We start from the raw sequence: 21,197 nt of genomic DNA, 5'->3' as shown, positions 1-21,197 counted from the left end.
AGTAACCTGCAATTATAGGTTTATACAATTTGTGCGGGACAAGTGCTTGGTGGTGGTTTCAGAGCGAATAAGAACCCGAATTTTTATGAGGATAATGTCACGATCCAGCATGCGGTCAATTCCACACATGGTAAAGTTTCACTGAGCCATGACTCGTTGGGTGGATCCGAATGCAAATTTGCTTTCGATCAAACCACCCGTTTACTTGCCATAGTGCACGGACTAAAGGTAAATGATGCTCCAGGCAGTCATTGCGGGTAACAAGCAACTGAAGTGTGTGCAATTCACAGGAAGATCTGAAACTATCCATCTACATATTCGACGAGCTATTTGCCAACCTCAGGAGTCGAGGCTCACCGATATCCCTTAGGAGCTGGTACAGCAACAAGCCTATTGATCTAAGCAAGGCATGTTTTGTGACCGGTGTCGAAGAAATTTGCTTGGTGGAGACATCGGGCCGTATGCGAATCTTCTCGTTAGTTACTCAGCAATTTCGGTGCGCACACCTCTTCTCCAGGTATGATAGTATCTAATCCGCATACAGAACCGCGTCCCTCCAAATCGAACGCCCTATTATTGACGCATTTTCTGCTCCTGATGGGTCCTGTCTGCTCGTCGTTGTGCCCAGCGATGGGAGCTTACACCAATTACTTGCGTTTCATTGGGCTTCATTCGGTACGAATAGAGGGGTATCGAATCAGCCATCTTACTTCTTGTGAGGGGTATCGAGTGGCTACAAGGTTTGACGGCCGGGGAAGAATACATGTTGTGTCATTCGATGCGATGTCCAAAGCAATCACCTCGACAATACTGCAAATTACCCAGAAGGCAACCGAATTCTCATTCCGTTCTGACCGCGAGCATTCCCGTAAAAAAGCAACCGATACAATTAACAATAGTCTGATCGACTGTCACTTGGAAGTGTGGACGCGGTTCCCTGTCGTACCTGCAGTGGCGCGGAACACTCTCACAGCAATCGATCGCCAGCCAAGACAGTTGATATTTTCGTCTCCGGTTGAATTACAAGGCGTGGAGAATATTTTGCAAGGATGGTATCCACGTTTGAGACCACAACCCGAAAACCCATGGGAAGCGCTCTTACAGCAATACAAGTCAAGCGAACAGATACAATTGGAAGGAACACGGCGGGCCAAATTTCCGAGTTTAAGTTGGGTAGCTTCATTGTTGAATTGCTATGCTTGATCCCCCTGCAGTGAGTAACGTGTTGGCAATCGTCTCAGTGTATGCTAATGTGATAAACCTCCATACCTAAAGTCTCGCTGTTACAAGAGAAAACCGTTTTATTCCACTCAAAGATGGTGTGTGGGACCCAGTATATGAACGCTCGTTGTTGGGCGCAGATGTTCCCACTATCGTCGACACTCTTAGCCTGGGTGGTACGAATCTCTGCTACAATCATACATGGCAACCAAGGTGATTACCTCTCCAATTTCTGCTCGTGCTCGGGGCTGAGACTATTCCCCATAAAAGCCTGTCCGGGTGGTCAGCTCTATGGGTGAGTAATTATTCCACGATGCGACGGTATATTAATTGGTCATTATAGGCGAGCAAAGCGTCGGTCAGTATTATTTTAAAGGGTTGAGGGATTAGTCCAACTCAGCGCTCACATAATCGGGAATATAGGCAAGAGCTACTGTCTCAATCACTTCGCAGACACTTCCTTTGCTGGATCTGCAATGCGCACTACCGAGGGCGTGTGGCTTTCTTGCACCCCAACAGAGGATTATCTGCTCGTTTCTCTTGATTTCGAAGGTACTGTCACATTCAAACTATATATAGCTCTCTGACTTTACAACTCTCAGGTGTTCACTCTATCGAGCGAAGCGCCCAAGAAGACGCATTACTTGTCTTATTCAACACTGCTATTTCCAACCTTGTAGGCATTCGTATTCAACTCCAACCTGTGTCCGCTGATTGCCAATAGGTTCTCTTCCGTAACAACTTTGCAATGTCAAGAGACATTGCCGGTCTCTTCACGGTATATGATTTAATTAATAGTAACTCAGCTCGATAATTTACGTGTTACCAGAGTTTTCAATCATCTGCCACGGTCTTGGATCCCAACGTCAACCGGGGGCTGTTTAATGTAAGCCAAAATTAGTCTAACGCATAATTGCTTAGACTCACTACACGTACTCAGTCAACGTTGGCAATTATTATTAAAGATGTTACCAATGCAGATTCAAAAGATATTGTCAGGGAGTACGCACTTTAAGGGATTATGATATAAACAGGTTACTTACTTTTGGATCATTTATCTAGATTCTCGTTGAAGTTTCAGGGCATTGTAGAGAAAGAGAGAGATCAGAACTTCATTACGCGTCTTCATCGTGGGCGCATCCAGATTATCCCGTGGCCTGTTATCAATTCGCCGAATTTCTATACATTATTTAGTCGCCTCCATCAGAGACTTGATCAACAGCCATTCACGCACGGGGGAGGGGGTGCGTTTTTACACAACCTGAAGACACTCATGGCCAAAATCAAAGTGAGCAACGCCGTAGCTTTACCTACCTTATTACAGGATCTTATCGCCTCTTCAGACCAGCGATTGGGGTTCAATGGATCGTAAGTCTTTATTTTTCTTTTCATGGAATAAGCCGAGACTACTTTCCGGGAATTAGAAAACGTCGCTGCCCATCGCGCTCAACAGCTGATAGAGAGGTTGCCAAATGCACTGAGCTTTGGACGTCATGAGGAAGGGCCGCTCAAGGTATGATTCTTATGCCTCAGCGTTTTTCTGATCACTAAATATCATCACAAGAATATGGATGCGGATGCAGAGCTCGAAACTCCTGAGTTTATGCCATCGCTTTTTGTTCCTGAGTTTGCGACCGGAAACGATGCAGAGAGCGAGGCTTTGGCAGAGCAATCATTGCGTGCTCTCGTCCAAGCTTGCGAACAAATAATACACACCCGGCACCAGTTCCTGACACTATGTTTATTGAGGGCCTGCAGACGAGTATATATGAGGCTCTCGATCACCGTCTGACACTCGTTCGTAACTGGGTCAACGTGAATATCGAGCGCTTCCCTCAGGGTAACCAGGATATACGAAACCTCACAAACAAACTTGACGCAGCCTCACTTGGTATGAGAAATGCTGTACGGTTATGTTCAACTGGGTGCTTGAATTGCCAATTGCTGTGTACCCGTGCATATAGGCACTCGGGCGAACACAGCTGCGGGACCAATCATCAATGCGTTCTTGACTGCGAGGTTGCTGAGGAACATTCACAACGAGAACCATGTGGGTTGCCGTGAGTAGAGTGACAAATGTACTAAAGCATCAACTTTCTCATCAATTGTTTCGATCACAGTGCCGGCCATGGAGGAAGACATATGTAAGCCACGAGCTCTTGGTCAACCTGGGCTCCCCTGACCAAAACAATATACAGGTGTGATGTGAAGACCCACTCTTGCGGTATGGAATGTCACTTGAGCGGAAAGGGTGGTTGCGCCCAGTCGTGTATCAAGGTAGTTTATCGCTCATTGTTTATCAATTCTTGTATTTATCAAGATCTCCAGCCCTTAGATCATGACGGGGATCATGTGTGCTCTGCTCGAGCACACATCTGTGGGAAGGTACGCTTTAACGATTCTCTTGGTTTATCGTGGAGTTCTTACGATCATAGCCCTGCGATCTCCGAAATGCGAGGCAAGGGAACAACGGAATGGTGTTTAGTTGCCCCGGGACATGCACCGCATCGTGGTTAGTAATTTTTGCTCGGCAACGTACAGTTATTAAATTGCTCTAATAGGGATGAACCACACGAACGCCATGCTTGTGATAACTCCCGCGCTTGTCCTATCGAATGCACCTTATGCAGACGTCTGTGCTGTAATACGGATCATTTCCACGGACTGGCTGTAAACGTGGTTCATTTGTGTGGGCAAGAACACAACTGTACAAGACTGTGCGAAGAGGATGGGATATGTCAGGTATGTGTGGCCCCTTCAGGTCGGTCGAGAAATCAGTCCATGTGTGTGCACAGATCGAGACACGTCCTTCGGCAATTCAAGAGCAGTTCTCCGGTCGACATGAATCGTTCATGTACACTAGGTTTACCCAGGTTGCTCGTCAACTCTCTTGCGTTATACCGATTCCTCCCGGAGAATTGTCTCATGATGGTGTACACGTACACGACACGGGGGATAATCCATTCCACTACTGCGATGCTCGCTGTCCCAATTGCGAATATGTGTGCGGGTTGCCGTTTGGTAATATCTTATTATAGTGGTTATTATATCTGTATTGAATGAGCTTCATCGATATAGGACATGGTCAACAATTGCACGATACAAGCCACGGGTCTATGATCACTACTCAATGGGTCTTACAGTCTGACAAGGATGATGTTGATCCAGTGTACGAATTGCAAGGACGAAAGTTTGGGTCTGGAGACGAGGGAGCTCCCATGCTTTGCAACTTGGTTTGTGCGGCGCAAGGTCGCCATGCACATATCGATCACTGTCGCGATCCCGGTAATTGTTCGAATACAGATTGCGAGCATATCGCCGAACGTATGCACCCTGACCCTAATAGGGAGAAAGACTGGATATCTCACGCTACATTTTGGGCGCGAAGTGGTTAGTCAGCTTATCGTTTCTAAGTTAGTGAGTGACTGATGAACACGTCCCAATAGGCTTCAAAGGTCAACACCCCGACTTTTGGTTTATTGTTTTGATTCTTAATCTCCGCTTGCAGACCCGTACCCACAGGAGGAGCAGAATGAATTCTCTAAATGGTTAGTGATTTGACACCTAGGAACTGTTGACATACTGAGCGAACGCGGTGCATAAAAATAGCGACGTACTCTGTGCTGGTACGTAACTGTTCTCCCTATTCAATATATGTCAATTAATCATACTTTTCAGGCCCTGAGCATGAAGCTTCTGCTACTGCCCAAGCAAATCCATCCTATTGTATCCTACCTATATTTCACGCCCCTGAGGCACAGCAGCCAGCTCCTCCAACCGGCCATGTATCGATAGATGGTCACGCCTTTGACTGCCAAAATCCATCCAGGATGAATCAAGCGTATCACATGTCGGTACACATCTCTTGATCTAATGCAAAGACTTACGGCACCCATTAGTCTTTTCGTTATCGATAGCTCAGGATCTATGTACGGTGGGGATCGACGCCCGCTTCCAGATACGCCAATCAGTACAAGTTGATATCTGAGTCCAATAATCGCTATGGCGCAGTTCTGTCCGCATTACACGGTTTCTGGCTCTCTCGAGAGGTTGTGGCCTGCTCCACTGCCACTCAAGCCAGGCAGGATGCCTATTCAGTCATAACCTTTGCGTCTAGTGCAACGGTGAGCGAATCGAGGACCTTAACATGGAGACGCTTATACATGAGATCTGGCAGACACGGGTTCAAAATGACTTTATGAGCACAACTGACCAGCTGATATCACACTTACTTCCCCAAAGGTCTGGGGGAACCAACTTTCATGCAGCGCTGAAAGAGGCTCAGTCTCTTATTGAAAACCATTGGAGTAGTGATAGGTATCATACATATTCGCTTCGTTAAGACGCATAATAATGACACTTTCTAGATCACCCGTGATAATTTTCCTTTCGGATGGAGAATGCAATATTGGCGACAATGCGGTCTATGATCTTTGCCACCTCTGTGTCCGGTTAGGGTAAGTAAAATGATAAACATCCTTCTCGCATGTGATTGGCACCAACAAGATATCTGTAGCAAAGCTTTGGCATTCCACTCTGTCTCCTTTGGCCAGGACAGGTGTTCGGCATCGCTTCGTCGAATGGCTGATATCGCTCATGAAGTTTATGCGTCCGCCCCTCAAGATGTACTTTCAGCTGCCCGTGGAAACCCTTGCGCGTACACGAATGCCATCGATACAGTCAGTAGCTCGAGCATTGCGGATGTATGTCTTGAATCGCTCATTTGAACATTTAAAGATTCAACTTGCGGATACGTTCTTGGGAATAGCTAGCTCGCTTCAAAAGCCCAGGGCATCCCTTATGAATCAGCACGGATCCGGAGGAAGGTGAGTCACCCTTGATTCTTTCATTATAGCCGATCAACGTAATGGTTATTTCTTCCTGACTAGACGAGCTATTTACTGAAGGCCCCGGTCCCAAAATAACTAGCTATAGAACAGAAGAGATGAATACTGATTGACTTACTATAAATATGTAAAAATGAATTAATGAAATGAACCCAAATTCAATCGAATATAAATTTGGGGGTCCGGGGCATGTATCTTTTCCAACCCCAAGTCTAATATTCACACGCCCTCAATGCAATCTCCTAAGCCAAGGACCGGATACAGTGAGGATTACGTGAGCCTGTATGGACAGTCGACATGGATCACTGTATTAATCGAATGATACAAAACTATGGTTGGCTATCACTGTATCACAATACTGTATTGACCAGAGAGCCGGAAGATTTGCCACTGAGCCTGCACAAAAGTGTAAGGGCAGAAAGCCAGTCCCGGGACCCAGCCCGGAATCAGAAAGAAGGTCGTTGAAATACACATACTTCGCACAAATTCAAGTCTTAATTCATGCTCACGTACCACACCCTTTCCCGGGTCAAGGTATGTTTATGCTGTGTTATATTATAGGAAGGTGAATTGAATCATGCGGTCCGCAAATATCCTGAATGCAAGGAGTAACTCGCAAGATATCTGGAGTAGGAACCCATTGTTTATATCCGGCTCAAGCGCATGTAAAAAAGAGGATTACGGAGCGTTTGAAATGAGGTCATTTGAGATGATTTATATGCTGAACAAGCTATTGCGCGTACACCTACCGAGAAAAACGATAATAGAAGCTAGGCTCTGGCATCTTAATAGATAAAAGTTCATTGAGTGGACCCTAAATTCAGACCGGCTATCACGCGGCGTCGCATAATTCCCATAGTTATCTTAACTGGAGGGCGGAACTGGTAAGTGATGGCTTTTACTTTGATACGGAGAGATATTTCGTATAGATCCGCAACATCTATACTGAATCATACACTGGAGAGATGCGTCGAGTCGCAAACAGTAGGTCGTCTCAAACACCTCGAGGTACATCAAAAAGTGCGCAACTGCGGAAATGGCTTGAAACTGCAGTTTGAATTTCAGTCCGGGTACCTCCATTGATCACGACCGCTCCGCATTTGTAACAAAAGTGCCTGGATAAAATTAATATCAATTCAATTACTTGTTGCTGAATCAGCACTCACATATTACAACCGGGTGTGGTGCACTATTCAAGCCATTGAGTAGGAGGCATGCATAAGAATTCGGGTACGTACGGTCATGTGATTGCATCCCATGGAACGTTCGATCGGAGTGCGACATCCAGGACAGTGCTTCAAGAACGAAATGAACGGACGTTTAAAATCAAATAGATTGGCCTACCTTCCACCCACGCTGATGCATCAACGTCTCAAGCTCGGCGCTACCGTCGCAAGAATGTTTCGCTCCACCCTGGATAGTCTGGTTGCATTGTTTACACCATGCATTGATGCACCTGGGCATTGGACAAGTTATGATTTCTGCGAGGTCATAATCTTTGCGATCGACGAAAACTGAACTGGAACCTATAAACATGGAAACTTAGCAGGCATACAATGGCTGAGGAACAAGTGCAGACACACATCTAGGGCAAAAATGTGAGTATAGGATAACTTTGAGAACATGTAGGACTTACCGGCGGCAATCAATCATAATAGAATGTTCAGCAAGCTGAAGCTCTGTAAAAATATTAAACAACTCGGGGGAGATCCCGATCGTCTCGACCACCCAGGACGGAATCACTACCAAAAGAAAAAACTCAACAAATCGTAGACAACAAATTGAAAGCGCGCTCACTCCCAAGCCCACGGTCTTGCCCTCTGTTATCGTCCGACCCCGCTACACAAAATGGACAAGGAATAGGATACTTGCGCTCCTCGATCTTGGATTGAATGTTACTCCGCATACAGTCTCGACAGCACGAATGCCCACACCCGTCTATACGCGCGATCGCTTCGTCGGTATACGTCTCCATGCATATCCCACAATCGAATTTCGGCCGCTCCAAAGTCTGGCGAGCGATTCTCCCTTTGAAAAATCGACAGTCTCGTTGTCGAATTGCTGTTGCAAGCGCATGGCAAGTTCTATAGAGCGGGTATCTTCTTTTTCGATAGGGCCTTTGTTGTAGCTCGAGGAACTGGCTGTTTTGGAAGATGCCGGGGCATAGGCCGGGGGAGGTGGGGGAGGCTGGGAAGGCGCTGGACGCCAGGGTGAAAAGCCAAAGTTGGATGTACCAGTCGCTTTCATGGACGCTCCGTCGCTTGCCTGCGAACCAAATGAGTGACCCCACCCAGTACCTGACCCTCCGCGTTTGTCGTCTCCGAATCGTGAAGAAGTCCGATCGTCGCCTTTGGGTGCCGAGGATGCGTACCAACCACCCGAATCCTCTCGCTGTCTTCCCTTCCCCTTTGACCTCCTACTATCGTCTCCCCTATTCCCAGAAGAGAACCATGAAGCAACCCTGGGCTCTTCCCTTGCCGGCGGCGGAGGCCTATCAAGCTGTGCCCTAAGACTCTTCACCTCTTCCTCCGCCCTCCGGAGGTTAAAGTTCAAGATCGTGACCTCTTGCTGACGATCAAACATCTGACTCTTCAACTTTCTCGTCTCGGCTTCCGAAGCCTTCAATTTTTCCTCTGCCTGCGTACATTTCTGATTCGCTTCGAGTATACGCATGTTCAGCGCGTATTCATCTTTCGGGCCTTGAGCTAGGGAAGGCGCGAGCACATGGTAAGAGACTTGACCCAGGAGTTGAGCGGTCCATTCCAGGCTCGGGTCATCAAATAGCCCTTGGTCGATTCGGAACAGGTCCATTAGGTAGTGGGAGACATCTTCGATTGGGTCGGGCGAGAAGATCTGGACTGCGGCGCCATTTGGATGATCAGGGCGAGGGTGCGAGTCAAAGACCAAGTAGATTGACTCGGCATGACGAGCGGATTGTGGTGGAGCCCAATAGTTGGGTGTCGGTTCCGGAATCGGGATGTGCATCACGCAGATCACCTCGGGCGGGCGGGTCATAATTATAGCTCGAGGCCCGGGAGACTCGCGGTCTAAGCGCAGCCCCCTAGACGTGATGGTATGAGTCCATTATATGACTGTTTCATGAATAGAAGAAATCGCACCTGATGATATTGAGAAACGTCCGGGGACTAGAGTTCGCATACTGAGTGTCCAATCTTCGAATAGATCCCGAAAACAAAGGCAACTCAAGAATCGGCTCTACTTCCAGATGCATATTATTTGGCCAATACGGCGCAATACCCATCGCGGCCTAAACACATTCGCACCCATCAATACTGATCCATCCGCAAGACGGGCACACACAAATAAAAGAAAACAACACCCACCCGTACAAACTCTTCGCTGATAAGCCCCGATACGAGTTGTTCAGCATCCATCCTCCTCGCACACAGCTCAAACGCGAGCCGGATGGCGTTCATACTCGCCAGTGCGCATGCAGAAACGCCCCCCGCAGCGTATTGGCTCGTTCCTTCAAAGGAAGCGCTATGGTTCCCGCCTTGGAGGATCCGCTGTACAGTATTTGCGCGCGGTTCTGGAGTGGCAGGGGTTCGAGATGGACCTGCGCCGGTGCTGTGTTGTCGGAGAACCGGGTATGTGATTCGAGGCGAAACCACGGTGGGAGTGATGGGTGGCGTAGAGGGAGGCTCGACCTTGTGCAACGAACTTTTAGGGGTGGGTCCGGAAATGCTGCTCGAGCTTCCTGCTAGTGTAGCAGCAGCGTCATGGAACACTTCTTGCTCTCGATCCGAACCAGATCCCTACGCGAAAAAGTGAACAACGTTGGTTTGGAGGAAATAGACGCCCAGTCTTACCCCGGCGATTGTATCTCTCGGAGATGACCCAGACGACAGGGGTGGCGATGGAAGAGGGCTTTGGCTAGATTTTGAAGTATAGTTTACTTTCAAAAATCTCATTATAGGCAAATGAATCGTACTTGTCTTCATCGAGTGGTCCATCAAACGACCATAGAACAAATCCAGGCGTTGTCATCGTTATGGAGCTGGTCTGGTATAGTTGTTTCAATTATTATACCGGCGGTTTAGAAACTGTGACTGACGGAAAAAGGTGGGGGCTGCCAGCCAAGACGAGGGTGTGGTTGGCCACAAGCCTAGCCACCTAATCTGGAGGCACATCAAAGGATCAGGTCATGTGATCGACACTAACCTTATTTAGCAACTGGCCCTAGCGAAAAATTAAATAAGACACAGCTTGGGAGCATCGTTTTTATCTTGGCACATAGTTTATGATCAGAAGCGATTATAGTCCTGGCAAACCAGTCGCACTCTTTCAAGGCGCGGAGATCGTGCCCAATATCACGTGACATGCTTACTCGGTAACATAGCCACAGCATGATGGACAGAAAATCTATCACAAGATAACCGCCCGTCATGAGTTGTTAAATCCCTCTTAAATCATCACGCAAACACCCGAGTTTTCACTTGGTCCGTACCGCAGCAGTGAAATGTTGAATATTGATAGCCTTCGAGTATTCTACCTCTTCTCAAGTTCCAGACACGAATGTGAGCTTCATCAAAGTGGAACGCAAATTTTGATTAGGGCTATGATATCACGATTGGACATTGCGCCTTTAACATTTTGAAGACCAAGCCCCGTCTTCTCTAGACCGTACGCAGCGTAACACCATTTACAGAGCTGTAGATAAAAGATATAAGTCGCTAAATCAAAGATACTACCAAGAGTCCACGTACCGCTAGCACCAGTAATGATATCAACGAGCTCGTTGGTAATGTTAGCCTGGCGACCACGGTTGTATTGCATGGTAAGACGACCAATCATATCTCCGGCGTTCTTGGATGCGTTATCCATGGCATTGCGACTGGGGTGAAAATTATGAGCTTGTGGGTATGCATATATATCAGCATTTTTGCTTACCGGGAGCTGATTTCGGCAGCGTGGCCCTCGACAAGAGCAGCATAGATAGCATTGGCAAGCGAGAATTCGACAAGGTCCTTGGTTGGGTCGTCCTCCATTTCGTAGACCTTGAAGGCAGCTAGCCAATAAACATGAGTCGATGGCTTGACATGTCAGAGAGAGTCAACATACGAGCATCCGTCAGAGCCTTTTCGTTAAAGACAGTCATGGTAGCACTCTCGTAAGCAATCGCAGACACGAATCGGTTGTAAACGAGCGAAACCGAATCGAACTCGATGCCGCTGGTGACAATCTTGTCCGCAATCTCAGCAGCGTCGGCAAAAGTGGGGACTTCACGACCGATCTGGGAAAAGGAGAGCTCGAGGTGCTTGGCCGAGGAACGGGAGAGCTGGGACTTGGACTTTTCTCCAAGGACGACGATGGAGCCCTGACCGTTGTTCTGCTCAATCGCCTTCTTGGTGGCCTTGGTCACGGACGAGTGGATACCACCGCACAGACCACGGTCAGAAGATACAACGACATAGAGAGTCTTTCCACCCTCTGCAACAGTGGCCTCTGAGTTTCCAAAGATCTCTGGGAACCCGCATTAGGGTTTTACATCGTGGGTTATTTATGCGGATTTACACACCGTTGTTAGCCTTGCCGTACTCCTTGGCAGTGGCCATCGCACGCTGGGCCTTGTTCAAACGTGTCGAGGCAATCATTTTCATCGACTAGAATATCCATTAGCACCCCAGATTAATGCGCATTTGTGTGGATCCACCTTGGTGATTTTCTCGATATTGCGGACCGACTTCAAGCGAATTTCAATTTCTCTGAGAGTAGCCATGTTGCGTGCAGCCTGTGCATTCTGGATGGCGCCAGTGGCAGCAGCCAGCGTCGGACGAACGGTGCGGCTCAACATTGCGCGATGAGGGGGCGGTGGGAGAATCGAGAGTGGCAGAATCTGTGTGCAAATGTTTCTCGGCGCTTACTGATCTCTTCCTTCCGGTTTCTCCCTCGTTCGGGCACATCATATCCTCGCGCTTTCTACTCGGCTATGAACTCTGGTGTCGGTACTCGCTTGGATCATTAATATTACTCTTGTCTTTGACCTTTGCATCTTTTGAACTTATTTTGTATAATTTGGAATCATGCCGCCCACTATACCTCAAGCCAACGACTCACTCGATATAACACACCCAATAAGAACAATAAAAAACTTGCTCACTCGGTCACAATACTTCTGGTTTATCGCTTGTCTTATTCTCATAGGCGACGCTACACTATGCCGGCTGATCATTCGTTTCATTCCGTGTGAGTTTGGGATTTCGGTACCTGTGACGTAGCAAACAAACAAACATTCTGAAACCCCTTCAAGATACTGAGATCGACTTTGAAACATACATGATACAAACCGATCTCTACCTGGCTGGTGAACGTGACTATTCGCAAATAACAGGCCCCACTGGTCCATTAGTGTGCGTCTGTTATGACCTTACCCTAGGAGACCCGTAACCTATTTTTGCCACAGGTACCCGGCTGGTCATGTACATATCCATCATCTACTGCATAACCTCACCCAAGGCGGCTCTCTTAAATATCTACCAAAAGTACAAGAGCTTTATGCCGGGCTATACTTGCTCACCATGGCTCTTACATTTCTCGTCTACCGGCGCGCAGGAATTCCACAATACGTCCTACTTCTACTCCCCCTTAGCAAACGGCTCCACTCCATCTACGTCCTTCGACTATTCAACGACTGCTGGTCCACACCTCTTTCCATGGGTGCCATTCACGCCTTTCAAAAACGATACTGGGCGATCGGTTGCATACTCTTCGGGTGCGTCATTTCATCTCATCACCCTTTCCCAGCGTCCAACTTTTCAAAACAGCCTTGCCATCAGCATCAAAATGAACGTCTTGCTATATATGCCTGCGGCCTGCCTGGTTCTACTGCTTACCAACGGCCTCATCCCTTCGCTCTTGTACCTCTCCCTAACGTTCCTCGCAGTCTTGATACCCTCTCTCCCCTTTCTCGAAACATACCCTATGGAATACCTCGTCAACGCATTCGACCTGAGTCGACAATTCCTCTACAAATGGACCGTCAACTGGCGGTTCGTCCCAGAACACACATTCCTAAGCGCACCTTTTGCCAAAGGACTCCTACTCTGCCACATTATTCTACTCGGAACATTCGGGTTCGGCGCATGGTGCAAGAAACAAGGTGGCGCATGGTCCGTTCTCGAACGAGCTCTGCAAAATCCGGCAAGGGAGACCGCGATAGCGAGCGTTTCTCAAGATTGTGAGTGCTAGGTCTGAGTCTGAGGGAGAATGTTGTGCTGATAGTCGTGGTTCAGACATCGCGACAGTCTTTTTCACTGCTAATCTTATTGGAATTCTTTGTGCCCGATCTTTACACTATCAGTTCTACTCTTGGTACGCCACCCAATTGCCCCTTCTCGCATGGCGAACCAAATACCCTATCGCGCTTCGGTAGGCTCGCCTTTTGTTAAAAATGAATGATAGACTCTGACCCAGTATATGCGCCGTAGAATCATGATTTTAGGCATAATCGAATACGCATGGAACACTTATCCCTCGACTGATCTTTCCTCTGGACTGTTATTGGCCGCACACGTTTTACTTCTCATCGGAGTCTTGTTTGGGTATCCAGAAGGGACGAATACGTCAATTGTTAGGTGGGATGACGAGATCGAGGTGGAGAAGTTCGATTAGATGAGTCGTGTACTTGTATACCGTAGCGGCTGTTGTTTTAATCTATGAACGCTATTTGAGTTACGTGATAGTTAGGTGGGCTATTGTAGTCATTATCAGAGTCCGAGATTAATCGGGAAAATCAAGGTGTAGCCCATCTTGCGGGTTGCTTTGTATCTTCAACCAATTTGTGTGCTTCCTTTTGGAGACTGGTACTCTGATCCGAGCCAAGACTCAGTCCAGATTTATATAATGTATATGCGCACGGTATTCAAACATTCATTCAATATGTATTCATAGAGTCACTTCACTCCACCGTCAGGTTTTATGCTACATGTATCAAGATAGCTGGGGCACATGGTCCGAGTGCACGCCAAATCCATAACGGTTCAAATCGGGCAATTATACACCCTCTCAACCGAGGGATGTGCCAGCCTTGACGATGACCCAGCGCTGTTTCTCGCCTGTAGACTCCGAAAGAGGAACTACCTAAATATAGGAACCATATTGCGTTAGGGACTTTACAGGAACATAAAAGTACGCCAAGGGGGACTTACCTCGGAGCCCGATGCGGCGACGTGAATGCTCCACGAGGTCTTCTTGTCTCCGTCTTTGATGCTGGTGGGTTGTTAGAAAACGGTTAACAGATAGGCTGAACGCTCTTGAGTCGAACTTACCTCCACCCGGAGCCGTCTTGAGTAATACCAAAGACGTAGTTTCCAACGGGGCGGACATTGACAGCTGGGCCCAGTGAAGCTTCGAGCTTTGTGTTGCTCTTGGGCTTGACGTGCTGCAAGCTTGTAGCACGAACTTCATCGTACTTGTAGTTTTCAATAGTCCACTATATTCCAAGTAAGTACTGGGCACCACAGTACACGGAAAGTTTAAATAATAGCACTTGCCTGTTGATTGACCGACGAAGAATCGAATGGGGTGACAGTCACGTTCTTGCCGTCGCCATTAAAGGTCAAAGCTAGCCGCTTTCCATCAGAGGCATTCACACGGTTGACAATGGCATAGTCGCCAGGGGGCAGCTGGAATTTACTATCGGAAGACATTGTGAGTGAGTGAGAGTATGTCCGAGGATACTGCCAACAGGGCCATCTCCTGTTATTTTATATGCGTGCTAATTTCAAATGAGAGATGACTGGGCGCACCTTGGGCATCAATTTTTGCTCTCATTCACTCGTATCGTTGATGATCTTTGTCGGCTCTCGGCGAAAGGCTCCTTCGGTACGTAAGATTCGAAAGATCGCGCAATGGTGTTACTACATGATACTGGACCATAACGCCATAAAATGGCGCTAGATTGCAATCTCAACCTTACACGACAAGACCGGGTGATTGAATTGCGCCACGGTGCGTGGCTATGGTGCGGTATGTGTGCTTCAATGACCTCCGAGGGACGTTGCCGGGTTATTGGTACCTGATGATCATCCAGATCACTGAAATACCCTATATTTGGTAGGTGTTTTGGGGATCCCCCATTAGAATTATTGATGAGGTCCAGAGTTCACCTTTGGAACTCAATGGACTGGACGTACATGTATTTGCCTTGTTGTTTGTCCAATCCAACAGTTGTCCACAAAGAGTATACAAGTACCGCCCTGCACTGAGAGAATAGTCCCCAGTCTCTGTACTGGATTCTTCTAGGAGTGTACAGTGGGTAACTTGCGGTCTGGAAGCTGTTGTGCCATGTGAACCCGCTTGCAGGAAGTGGGAATAATAGTGGTTTTATCCAGGACTATACGTGGATTTACCGTGTAGTTGGCAAAGATTCCAAGTAATAGGCTTGGTTATTCCACTTTCTGCCGCTTCTGTGAGCATTGGATCTCAAGTGCCACACACATATTACGGTTATTCTGCTTCTGAGAAGCAGGAAAAACGCACTCATAGCACAGGTGTCTCACTTTGTTTGCACACATTCCTTGGCTGGGTACTTAGTTGTATATTACAGTTCAATCCAACATAAATCTGAAATACAAGTACAGTGGAGTTTGCAAATCATGAAAGGCGTAAGGATACTGAAAACTACTTCTTGTTTGACCTTGAACTCTTTGGCGCTCTTCTCATTGGTGCTGCCTGAGTCTTACTTGCCTAAATAGAAATTAATCCCAGTATACTTATATATAGAGGGTCAGATCAAACACAAACCTTTGTAGTTGACCCCAAAAGACCTGGTTCTGTTGGACGCAACTTGGTGTTTTGACCCTTTGAAGTTGTAGCACTGGAAGGCTTAAGGCGGGGTTAGCAAAGCTGAACAGACCAGTTACTAACACTTACTGCTGCAGGCTTGATAGCGTTCCCATTGGGATTCTATACATGGAACATTCCCTGTGAGTACTTGAAACTTTGGAACTCAGAGGTCTACCACTCACACAAGCCCTTGGCATGCTACTTTTGCAATTTTGTCTCTGTTGTTTTGTTGGTGGGGTGTTGGTATCCTCATTGGAGCTGCTTGATGATTGATCCTTGTCAAACTGTTTGGAGGCTACATGAACTGCTGTTGCAGCAAACTGGACATTGTTCTATTGATTTGGTAAGTTGCTTAATTCTAATTGTGAGTATAACAAGCCTACTGTAATGGAAGGGACAGGCTATTCATGACAGTGTTTATGTGAGAGAGTGAGGAGTTCCAGTCAAACTGGATATGCACTGAGTTTGTATTCCCAGCAGAGGCAGAGACAGGTGCAGCTGCTGAAGGCACTGTTGGCATAGCAGAAGCTGTAAGGTCAATTGCTGGCTTACTACCTAGGGTAGCAGCAATACCTGCTCCTTGACCAGGGTGATCTCCATTCTCTGGGCCATTATTGCCCATATTGCTGTTTGTATCAATGTCCATCTCCTCTTCTTGTATGCATATGCAAGTATATAAATGAGGCCAGAGCTCAGTAAACTAACTGGCTTACCTTCCTGTGCTGCCCTCTTTCTCAATTTTTGCTGCAAGTCTGCTCTGCTACTTAGCAAACCCTTCATGTAAGCGTGAACAGGCCAGTTGTCCTTGTAACAATGAAAGATGGGCTCCTTCTGAAGAACCTGAAAGCCATTGAGTAAACACTATGTATAGGAATGGAGATTGGAGCATACCTCTGCAGCTGTAGCTACACAATTGTCTTGCTGTTGGCTCTGGTATGGTAGTTTCCAATTGATACCCACAGTGCTATCTTTGACAATATCCTAACATCAAGGCAAGGAGTGGTGGATTTAGTGTTATGCTATACAATTTTACCAAGCCTAAGCTCACTCAATATAGGCCATGAGTTGGCAAGCCCTTCTTGAGGGCCAGAGCTGCCCACAAATGATAGCCTTGGGGCTTCCTGGTCTTCTTGGAGATTGTGGCAGGGTCCCTTCCTGGCTTGCCAGCAGGCTCTGGAATCAATTCTGAAAATTTGATGCAATAAAGATGGGCATGGATGCACTTGGATTAATTATTGAATAAAAAAAAAAGCAATTACTGTTGTAAATTGGGGGAAAAGAGGTCAAGACTCTGGTGCTGAGCAGAGTCTGTGTTGGAAGTTTCCCAATTTCCAAGCTAAGTAAACAAGTAGCTTCTTTAGGGTTCTCTGGGTCTAGCTATCTTGAATACAATCAACTACAGATATATCCTTTCTCAGTGTAAAGTGTCTTAGTAAGTATTTCTGTAAGAGCAAGAGTACTGGCTCAGGTTCCCTTTGGCAGAGATAGTTATGTAAGTTTCACTCCTAGTTGCAGGAACTAACTGGTTACTTAGTATATATCCTTCTTTAAGGATGATTGCCTTCTGTTCACTTAACCTAAGAACTCTGTATCAGGTCTACAACCTTTCCACACTATGGGTACTTGGGAGATCCACTTATACAAGTTTAAGTTATTTGAAATCTTGAGGCACAATATATCACACAATTGAGGGGGGCAAGCCCAAACCCAAGAGTGACAGTCAACAGTAACAGTGAGTGGTGTTATAGAGTAGGGTTTTAGGGAATATGTGTCCTGGACATGGTCACATGACCAGTACAAGTGGTTGCATGCTGGCCCAAGCCCAAATTTGGGGGGTAGCAGGTGTAATCATGGGTTGTCAGCAGAGGAATAATAGGGCTCTATGGCTTAGTGGTCAAGCTGGTTCAATTCTGGCTAGTTCTATTTTCCTCTGTTTATGACAAGTACTATACCTCAGCTTTGACTATGATATAGTGAACTGAGGTTATACAAGTAAATTTTTGGTGAGCATATATAAATGTCCTAGACATCCTTAAGGGGCTGTCTAGGTAGCAGGCGCTTGTGGCCGTATAGAACTAAGTAGAACCGCTTAAGGCGGTGGGAGTGCTACCTACAATGACTAACTATCTAAGTACGGTGACCAAGGCTTTAAGGGCAATGGCAAGCTATGTAACTACAATGAGAAAGTTGCTTAAGGCAACAAGTACAGGTGGTAGTGACTAAGTGGTTACTGGCCTAAGGCCTCATACAATGTGGAGAGCAACAAGAGGTAATTGACCTGGGTGTTACCATGGTTGGTTGGCCTCCTTATATATTCTACAGATGTACTAATTACAAATACATTATATGCAATACCTAATCCAATAAGAACCCCAATCCGCAGTTGGCCTTACTCATGCATACATGTCACTGACGTGTCATGATGATGTCATAGGTGGAGGTGGCTATGTATGCTGAGTAAGCGCAGGTGGGGACATGGCTTGGTGCTTAGCGTATGATATAAGTGCCAGAGTCATGTGATTGAAAATGTTGTCCAATTGTCTTTGTTTAAATCCAAGAAAATGGGAATAAATTCCCTGGTATTGAATGTGTCTACAACACTGCCCCTCCTCTAAGGGCCTTCTTTCTCATTTCTTCTTCATACTTTTTCAAAATTTTTCCCGTGTTTTTGAGGTTCTCCTGGGGTTCCCACATGTTCTCTTCTGATCCATAGCCTTTCCATTTGACCCTGAAGAACCAGGTTCTGTTCCGTTCTTCTGCATCCGTTATGCCTTCAACCTTGTATTCTTCCTCTCCGTCCACAGTGACAGGTGGTGGGCAGTTCTCAAAGGCTTGATTCTTGTCTTGTTTTACTTTGGACAACAATCCTACATAGAAGATGTTGTGGATTCTCATAGAAGGCAGAAGTCTTAAGCGGTATGCGCGGTCAGAGATCTTCTTGGTTACTTTGAAGGGCCCCAGGCATTGCTCTGTTAGCTTGGGACTTAGGGTTTTTAGCTTGATGTTCTTGGCATCCAGCCAGGCCTCTTCTCCAATCTCAAAACTGGTGGGTTCTCCTGTTTCTCCAGCTGTCATATGTGTCTTTGATTGCCAGAGGGCCGCTTCTATTTCTTGCCATTGAGCTTCCATTTGGGTGGCCAGGTCATCTGCTTCTGGAACATTGGTTGGGACATTACTTGGGGTAAGTGATGGTTCCCATCCATATAGTGCTTTGAACAGGGATTTGCCAGTGCTACTGTGTACCGTGTTATTGTAGGCAAATTCCGCCATAGGTAACCATTTGACCCAATCCTTTTGGTTAATCCCTGAGTAAGCTTGTAGAAAATGTTCAACTGTGGGGTTTACCTGTTCCGTCTGACCATTGCTCTGGGGGTGGTACGCCAAGGAGAAGTGTGGGTCTATTCCTAACCGCTGGTACAGTGCCCTGAGGAACTTATTATTGAAGACCCTTCCGCAATCTGATACTGTCTTCTTGGGCATGCTGTAGCGTTTCCAGATGTGTTGTAGGAAGAGGTCCGCTAATTCCAGGGCCTTGAGTTTCTTGGAGCATTCCACCAGGATGACGTATTTGGTGAAACTATCCACAATGACCAAGATGGAGTTGCTATTGCCGTCTTTGGGTAAATCTACAATCATGTTGTAAGATACGTGCTGCCAGGGTCTAATAGGGAGTTCCAGGGGTTGCAGTGGTATTGAGGAGTACTTTGGTTTCCGGATTCATTGGCAAGTTTCACAAGAATCCATGTGCCAATATGTGTCAGCACAGATGCCAGGCCAATAGTATACTTGTGAGACCAGTTCCAGGGTCCGTTGCCTCCCTGGATGACCTGCCAAGGGGCTGTCATGGTAGATGTGGAGTAATTCCGTCCTCAGTGTGCCAACGTCAGGGACTACAATACACCCTTGGTAAAATAATAGCCTGGCTTCCATTTGGTAATCTTTAAAGGCCCTCTTGATGGAGGGAGGTGCCTTTGACTCATTTTGGAGGAATTGTCATGACCTTCATTGGCATGACATGATTTTCTACTATTTTCTACCTTTTTTCCGAGATAGTTTCCTTTTTTGGTATATATTTATGACTCATCAAGATCACGTGACATATTTGATATATGATGTGAAATTGTAAATGACTCACTATTTAGTACTGTTGTTTTTGATGTGGCTTTCCTCATGTATATAAGCCAGGTCAAGTTGCCGCTAAACAGCAAGACTTGACCTCTTTGTCAATCTATCCTCACTCTTACCTACCCTTTGCCCAGGCCCTTAGTTGGCCATCAGTGCACTTACTTAAGAAACCATATCCAGGCCTTCATTGCCCCCTACCCTTATATCATAAACCCCTGGGCCCTAGCTGCCCCTCTACCCTTCTCATAGTCCATTGGTGATAGTGCCACGGACTTTAAGCCCCTTGAACCATAGGTCCAAGCTGAGTTGTGACAGGAATTGGAGTATCTCCTCCAAGGATTTGTCTTGGTCAAGGGCTGCTTCAATCTGGCATTGGAGTTCCTTTTCTGGTGTTACAAAGGCAAGATTGGCAAAGACGGGTTTGGGCAACATAATTTGATTGGCAGGGGGAATGTCAGCGTGGTTGGAACGTTGTGATAAGGTATCCAGCTTTCCGGACTGTTTTCCTGGGCGGTAGACAATATGGAAGTTATAAATGGCCAGCAAGAGGTGCCATCATGCATGGCGGCGGTTAAAGGTTCTGGACTCCTTCCAATATTCCAGGTTTTGATGATCCGTGAAGACCATGATTGGGTGAGCCATTCCTTCCAAGAAGATGCGCCAGTACTCAAAGGAGCGGATGATTGCAAGTAGTTCCTTGTTGTGCATGTCATAGTTCTGCTTGGCACCCTTGAATGATTCTGACAGAAAGCCTAGTGGGTGGAGCCAGCCGTCTTCCTGACGTTGGCTGAGTATGGAACCTAGTGCTGCTCCTGAGGCGTCTGTTTCTAAAAAGTAGGGTTTGGATGGGTCTGCGTGACATAATACCAGGGCATTGGTGATGGTGTCCTTCAGTCCTTGGAAGGCCTCTTGTTCCTTAGTGCTCCATTGCCAGGGCGTATCTTTCTTGACCAGGTTATGTAACGGCCTGGCCATGTGGCTGAAGTTGGCAACAAATCAACGTAAGAAGTTGGCAAACCCTAGGAACAATTGGACCTCCTTGACTTTAGTGGGAGTTGGCCATTTTTGTACGGCCTGGATCTTGAGCTTATCTAAACTAAAGCCCTTATCCAATACAATGATCCCCAAGTATTCCACAGCCATGACGTGGAAGGTACATTTGGATGCCTTACAAAATAGCTGGTTTTCCATTAGGTG

General features: G+C 46.8%; 8 protein-coding genes across 8 annotated transcripts; 2 read left to right on the top strand and 6 right to left on the bottom strand.

The window, feature by feature from the left end:
- Positions 1 to 1,422: 1,422 nt before the first annotated feature.
- Positions 1,423 to 6,051, top strand: RhiXN_10826 (cytochrome P450 family protein; the record flags this gene model as incomplete). Its single annotated transcript, XM_043330641.1, has 29 exons — positions 1,423 to 1,434; positions 1,492 to 1,516; positions 1,565 to 1,579; positions 1,645 to 1,773; positions 1,824 to 1,897; positions 1,946 to 1,999; positions 2,051 to 2,107; positions 2,162 to 2,223; positions 2,284 to 2,509; positions 2,565 to 2,589; positions 2,646 to 2,734; positions 2,786 to 2,900; positions 2,948 to 3,131; positions 3,186 to 3,281; positions 3,342 to 3,365; positions 3,420 to 3,498; positions 3,557 to 3,606; positions 3,657 to 3,733; positions 3,783 to 3,853; positions 4,365 to 4,611; positions 4,668 to 4,676; positions 4,730 to 4,769; positions 4,831 to 4,847; positions 4,900 to 5,075; positions 5,139 to 5,345; positions 5,399 to 5,538; positions 5,589 to 5,678; positions 5,738 to 5,900; positions 5,959 to 6,051. 29 exons carry the CDS (start codon positions 1,423 to 1,425, stop codon positions 6,049 to 6,051), a joined length of 2,646 nt encoding a protein of 881 aa, XP_043185986.1.
- Positions 6,052 to 8,006: 1,955 nt separating this feature from the next.
- RhiXN_10825 (uncharacterized protein) lies at positions 8,007 to 10,076 on the bottom strand (the record flags this gene model as incomplete). The annotated part of the gene is made up of 5 exons (XM_043330640.1): positions 8,007 to 9,129; positions 9,188 to 9,336; positions 9,413 to 9,844; positions 9,899 to 9,962; positions 10,021 to 10,076. 5 exons carry the CDS (start codon positions 10,074 to 10,076, stop codon positions 8,007 to 8,009), a joined length of 1,824 nt encoding a protein of 607 aa, XP_043185985.1.
- A 655-nt stretch (positions 10,077 to 10,731) lies between these two features.
- Positions 10,732 to 11,883, bottom strand: RhiXN_10824 (F-type H+-transporting ATPase subunit gamma; the record flags this gene model as incomplete). Its single annotated transcript, XM_043330639.1, has 6 exons — positions 10,732 to 10,739; positions 10,796 to 10,923; positions 10,980 to 11,097; positions 11,151 to 11,552; positions 11,608 to 11,692; positions 11,743 to 11,883. The coding sequence occupies 6 exons, from the start codon at positions 11,881 to 11,883 to the stop codon at positions 10,732 to 10,734; spliced, it is 882 nt and encodes a 293-aa protein (XP_043185984.1).
- A 135-nt stretch (positions 11,884 to 12,018) lies between these two features.
- On the top strand, positions 12,019 to 13,700 carry RhiXN_10823 (glycosyltransferase family 58 protein; the record flags this gene model as incomplete). The annotated part of the gene is made up of 7 exons (XM_043330638.1): positions 12,019 to 12,034; positions 12,234 to 12,275; positions 12,340 to 12,439; positions 12,493 to 12,801; positions 12,854 to 13,266; positions 13,322 to 13,457; positions 13,517 to 13,700. 7 exons carry the CDS (start codon positions 12,019 to 12,021, stop codon positions 13,698 to 13,700), a joined length of 1,200 nt encoding a protein of 399 aa, XP_043185983.1.
- Positions 13,701 to 14,093: 393 nt separating this feature from the next.
- RhiXN_10822 (U6 snRNA-associated Sm-like protein LSm7) lies at positions 14,094 to 14,737 on the bottom strand (the record flags this gene model as incomplete). The annotated part of the gene is made up of 4 exons (XM_043330637.1): positions 14,094 to 14,168; positions 14,237 to 14,297; positions 14,357 to 14,520; positions 14,594 to 14,737. 4 exons carry the CDS (start codon positions 14,735 to 14,737, stop codon positions 14,094 to 14,096), a joined length of 444 nt encoding a protein of 147 aa, XP_043185982.1.
- A 973-nt stretch (positions 14,738 to 15,710) lies between these two features.
- Positions 15,711 to 16,655, bottom strand: RhiXN_10821 (uncharacterized protein; the record flags this gene model as incomplete). Its single annotated transcript, XM_043330636.1, has 7 exons — positions 15,711 to 15,776; positions 15,834 to 15,914; positions 15,963 to 15,995; positions 16,058 to 16,207; positions 16,259 to 16,276; positions 16,336 to 16,529; positions 16,589 to 16,655. The coding sequence occupies 7 exons, from the start codon at positions 16,653 to 16,655 to the stop codon at positions 15,711 to 15,713; spliced, it is 609 nt and encodes a 202-aa protein (XP_043185981.1).
- A 1,812-nt stretch (positions 16,656 to 18,467) lies between these two features.
- On the bottom strand, positions 18,468 to 20,432 carry RhiXN_10820 (Retrotransposable element Tf2 protein; the record flags this gene model as incomplete). Its single annotated transcript, XM_043330635.1, has 2 exons — positions 18,468 to 19,577; positions 20,274 to 20,432. The coding sequence occupies 2 exons, from the start codon at positions 20,430 to 20,432 to the stop codon at positions 18,468 to 18,470; spliced, it is 1,269 nt and encodes a 422-aa protein (XP_043185980.1).
- A 123-nt stretch (positions 20,433 to 20,555) lies between these two features.
- RhiXN_10819 (Retrotransposable element Tf2 protein) lies at positions 20,556 to 21,143 on the bottom strand (the record flags this gene model as incomplete). The annotated part of the gene is made up of 2 exons (XM_043330634.1): positions 20,556 to 20,979; positions 21,019 to 21,143. The coding sequence occupies 2 exons, from the start codon at positions 21,141 to 21,143 to the stop codon at positions 20,556 to 20,558; spliced, it is 549 nt and encodes a 182-aa protein (XP_043185979.1).
- Between the last annotated feature and the right edge of the window lie 54 nt (positions 21,144 to 21,197).

This window comes from Rhizoctonia solani, chromosome 14, assembly GCF_016906535.1.
Source record: "Rhizoctonia solani chromosome 14, complete sequence".
Classification (NCBI taxonomy): domain Eukaryota; kingdom Fungi; phylum Basidiomycota; class Agaricomycetes; order Cantharellales; family Ceratobasidiaceae; genus Rhizoctonia; species Rhizoctonia solani.
Note: the sequence above shows the minus strand (reverse complement) of the source record. Positions and strands in the feature narration are given on the sequence as shown.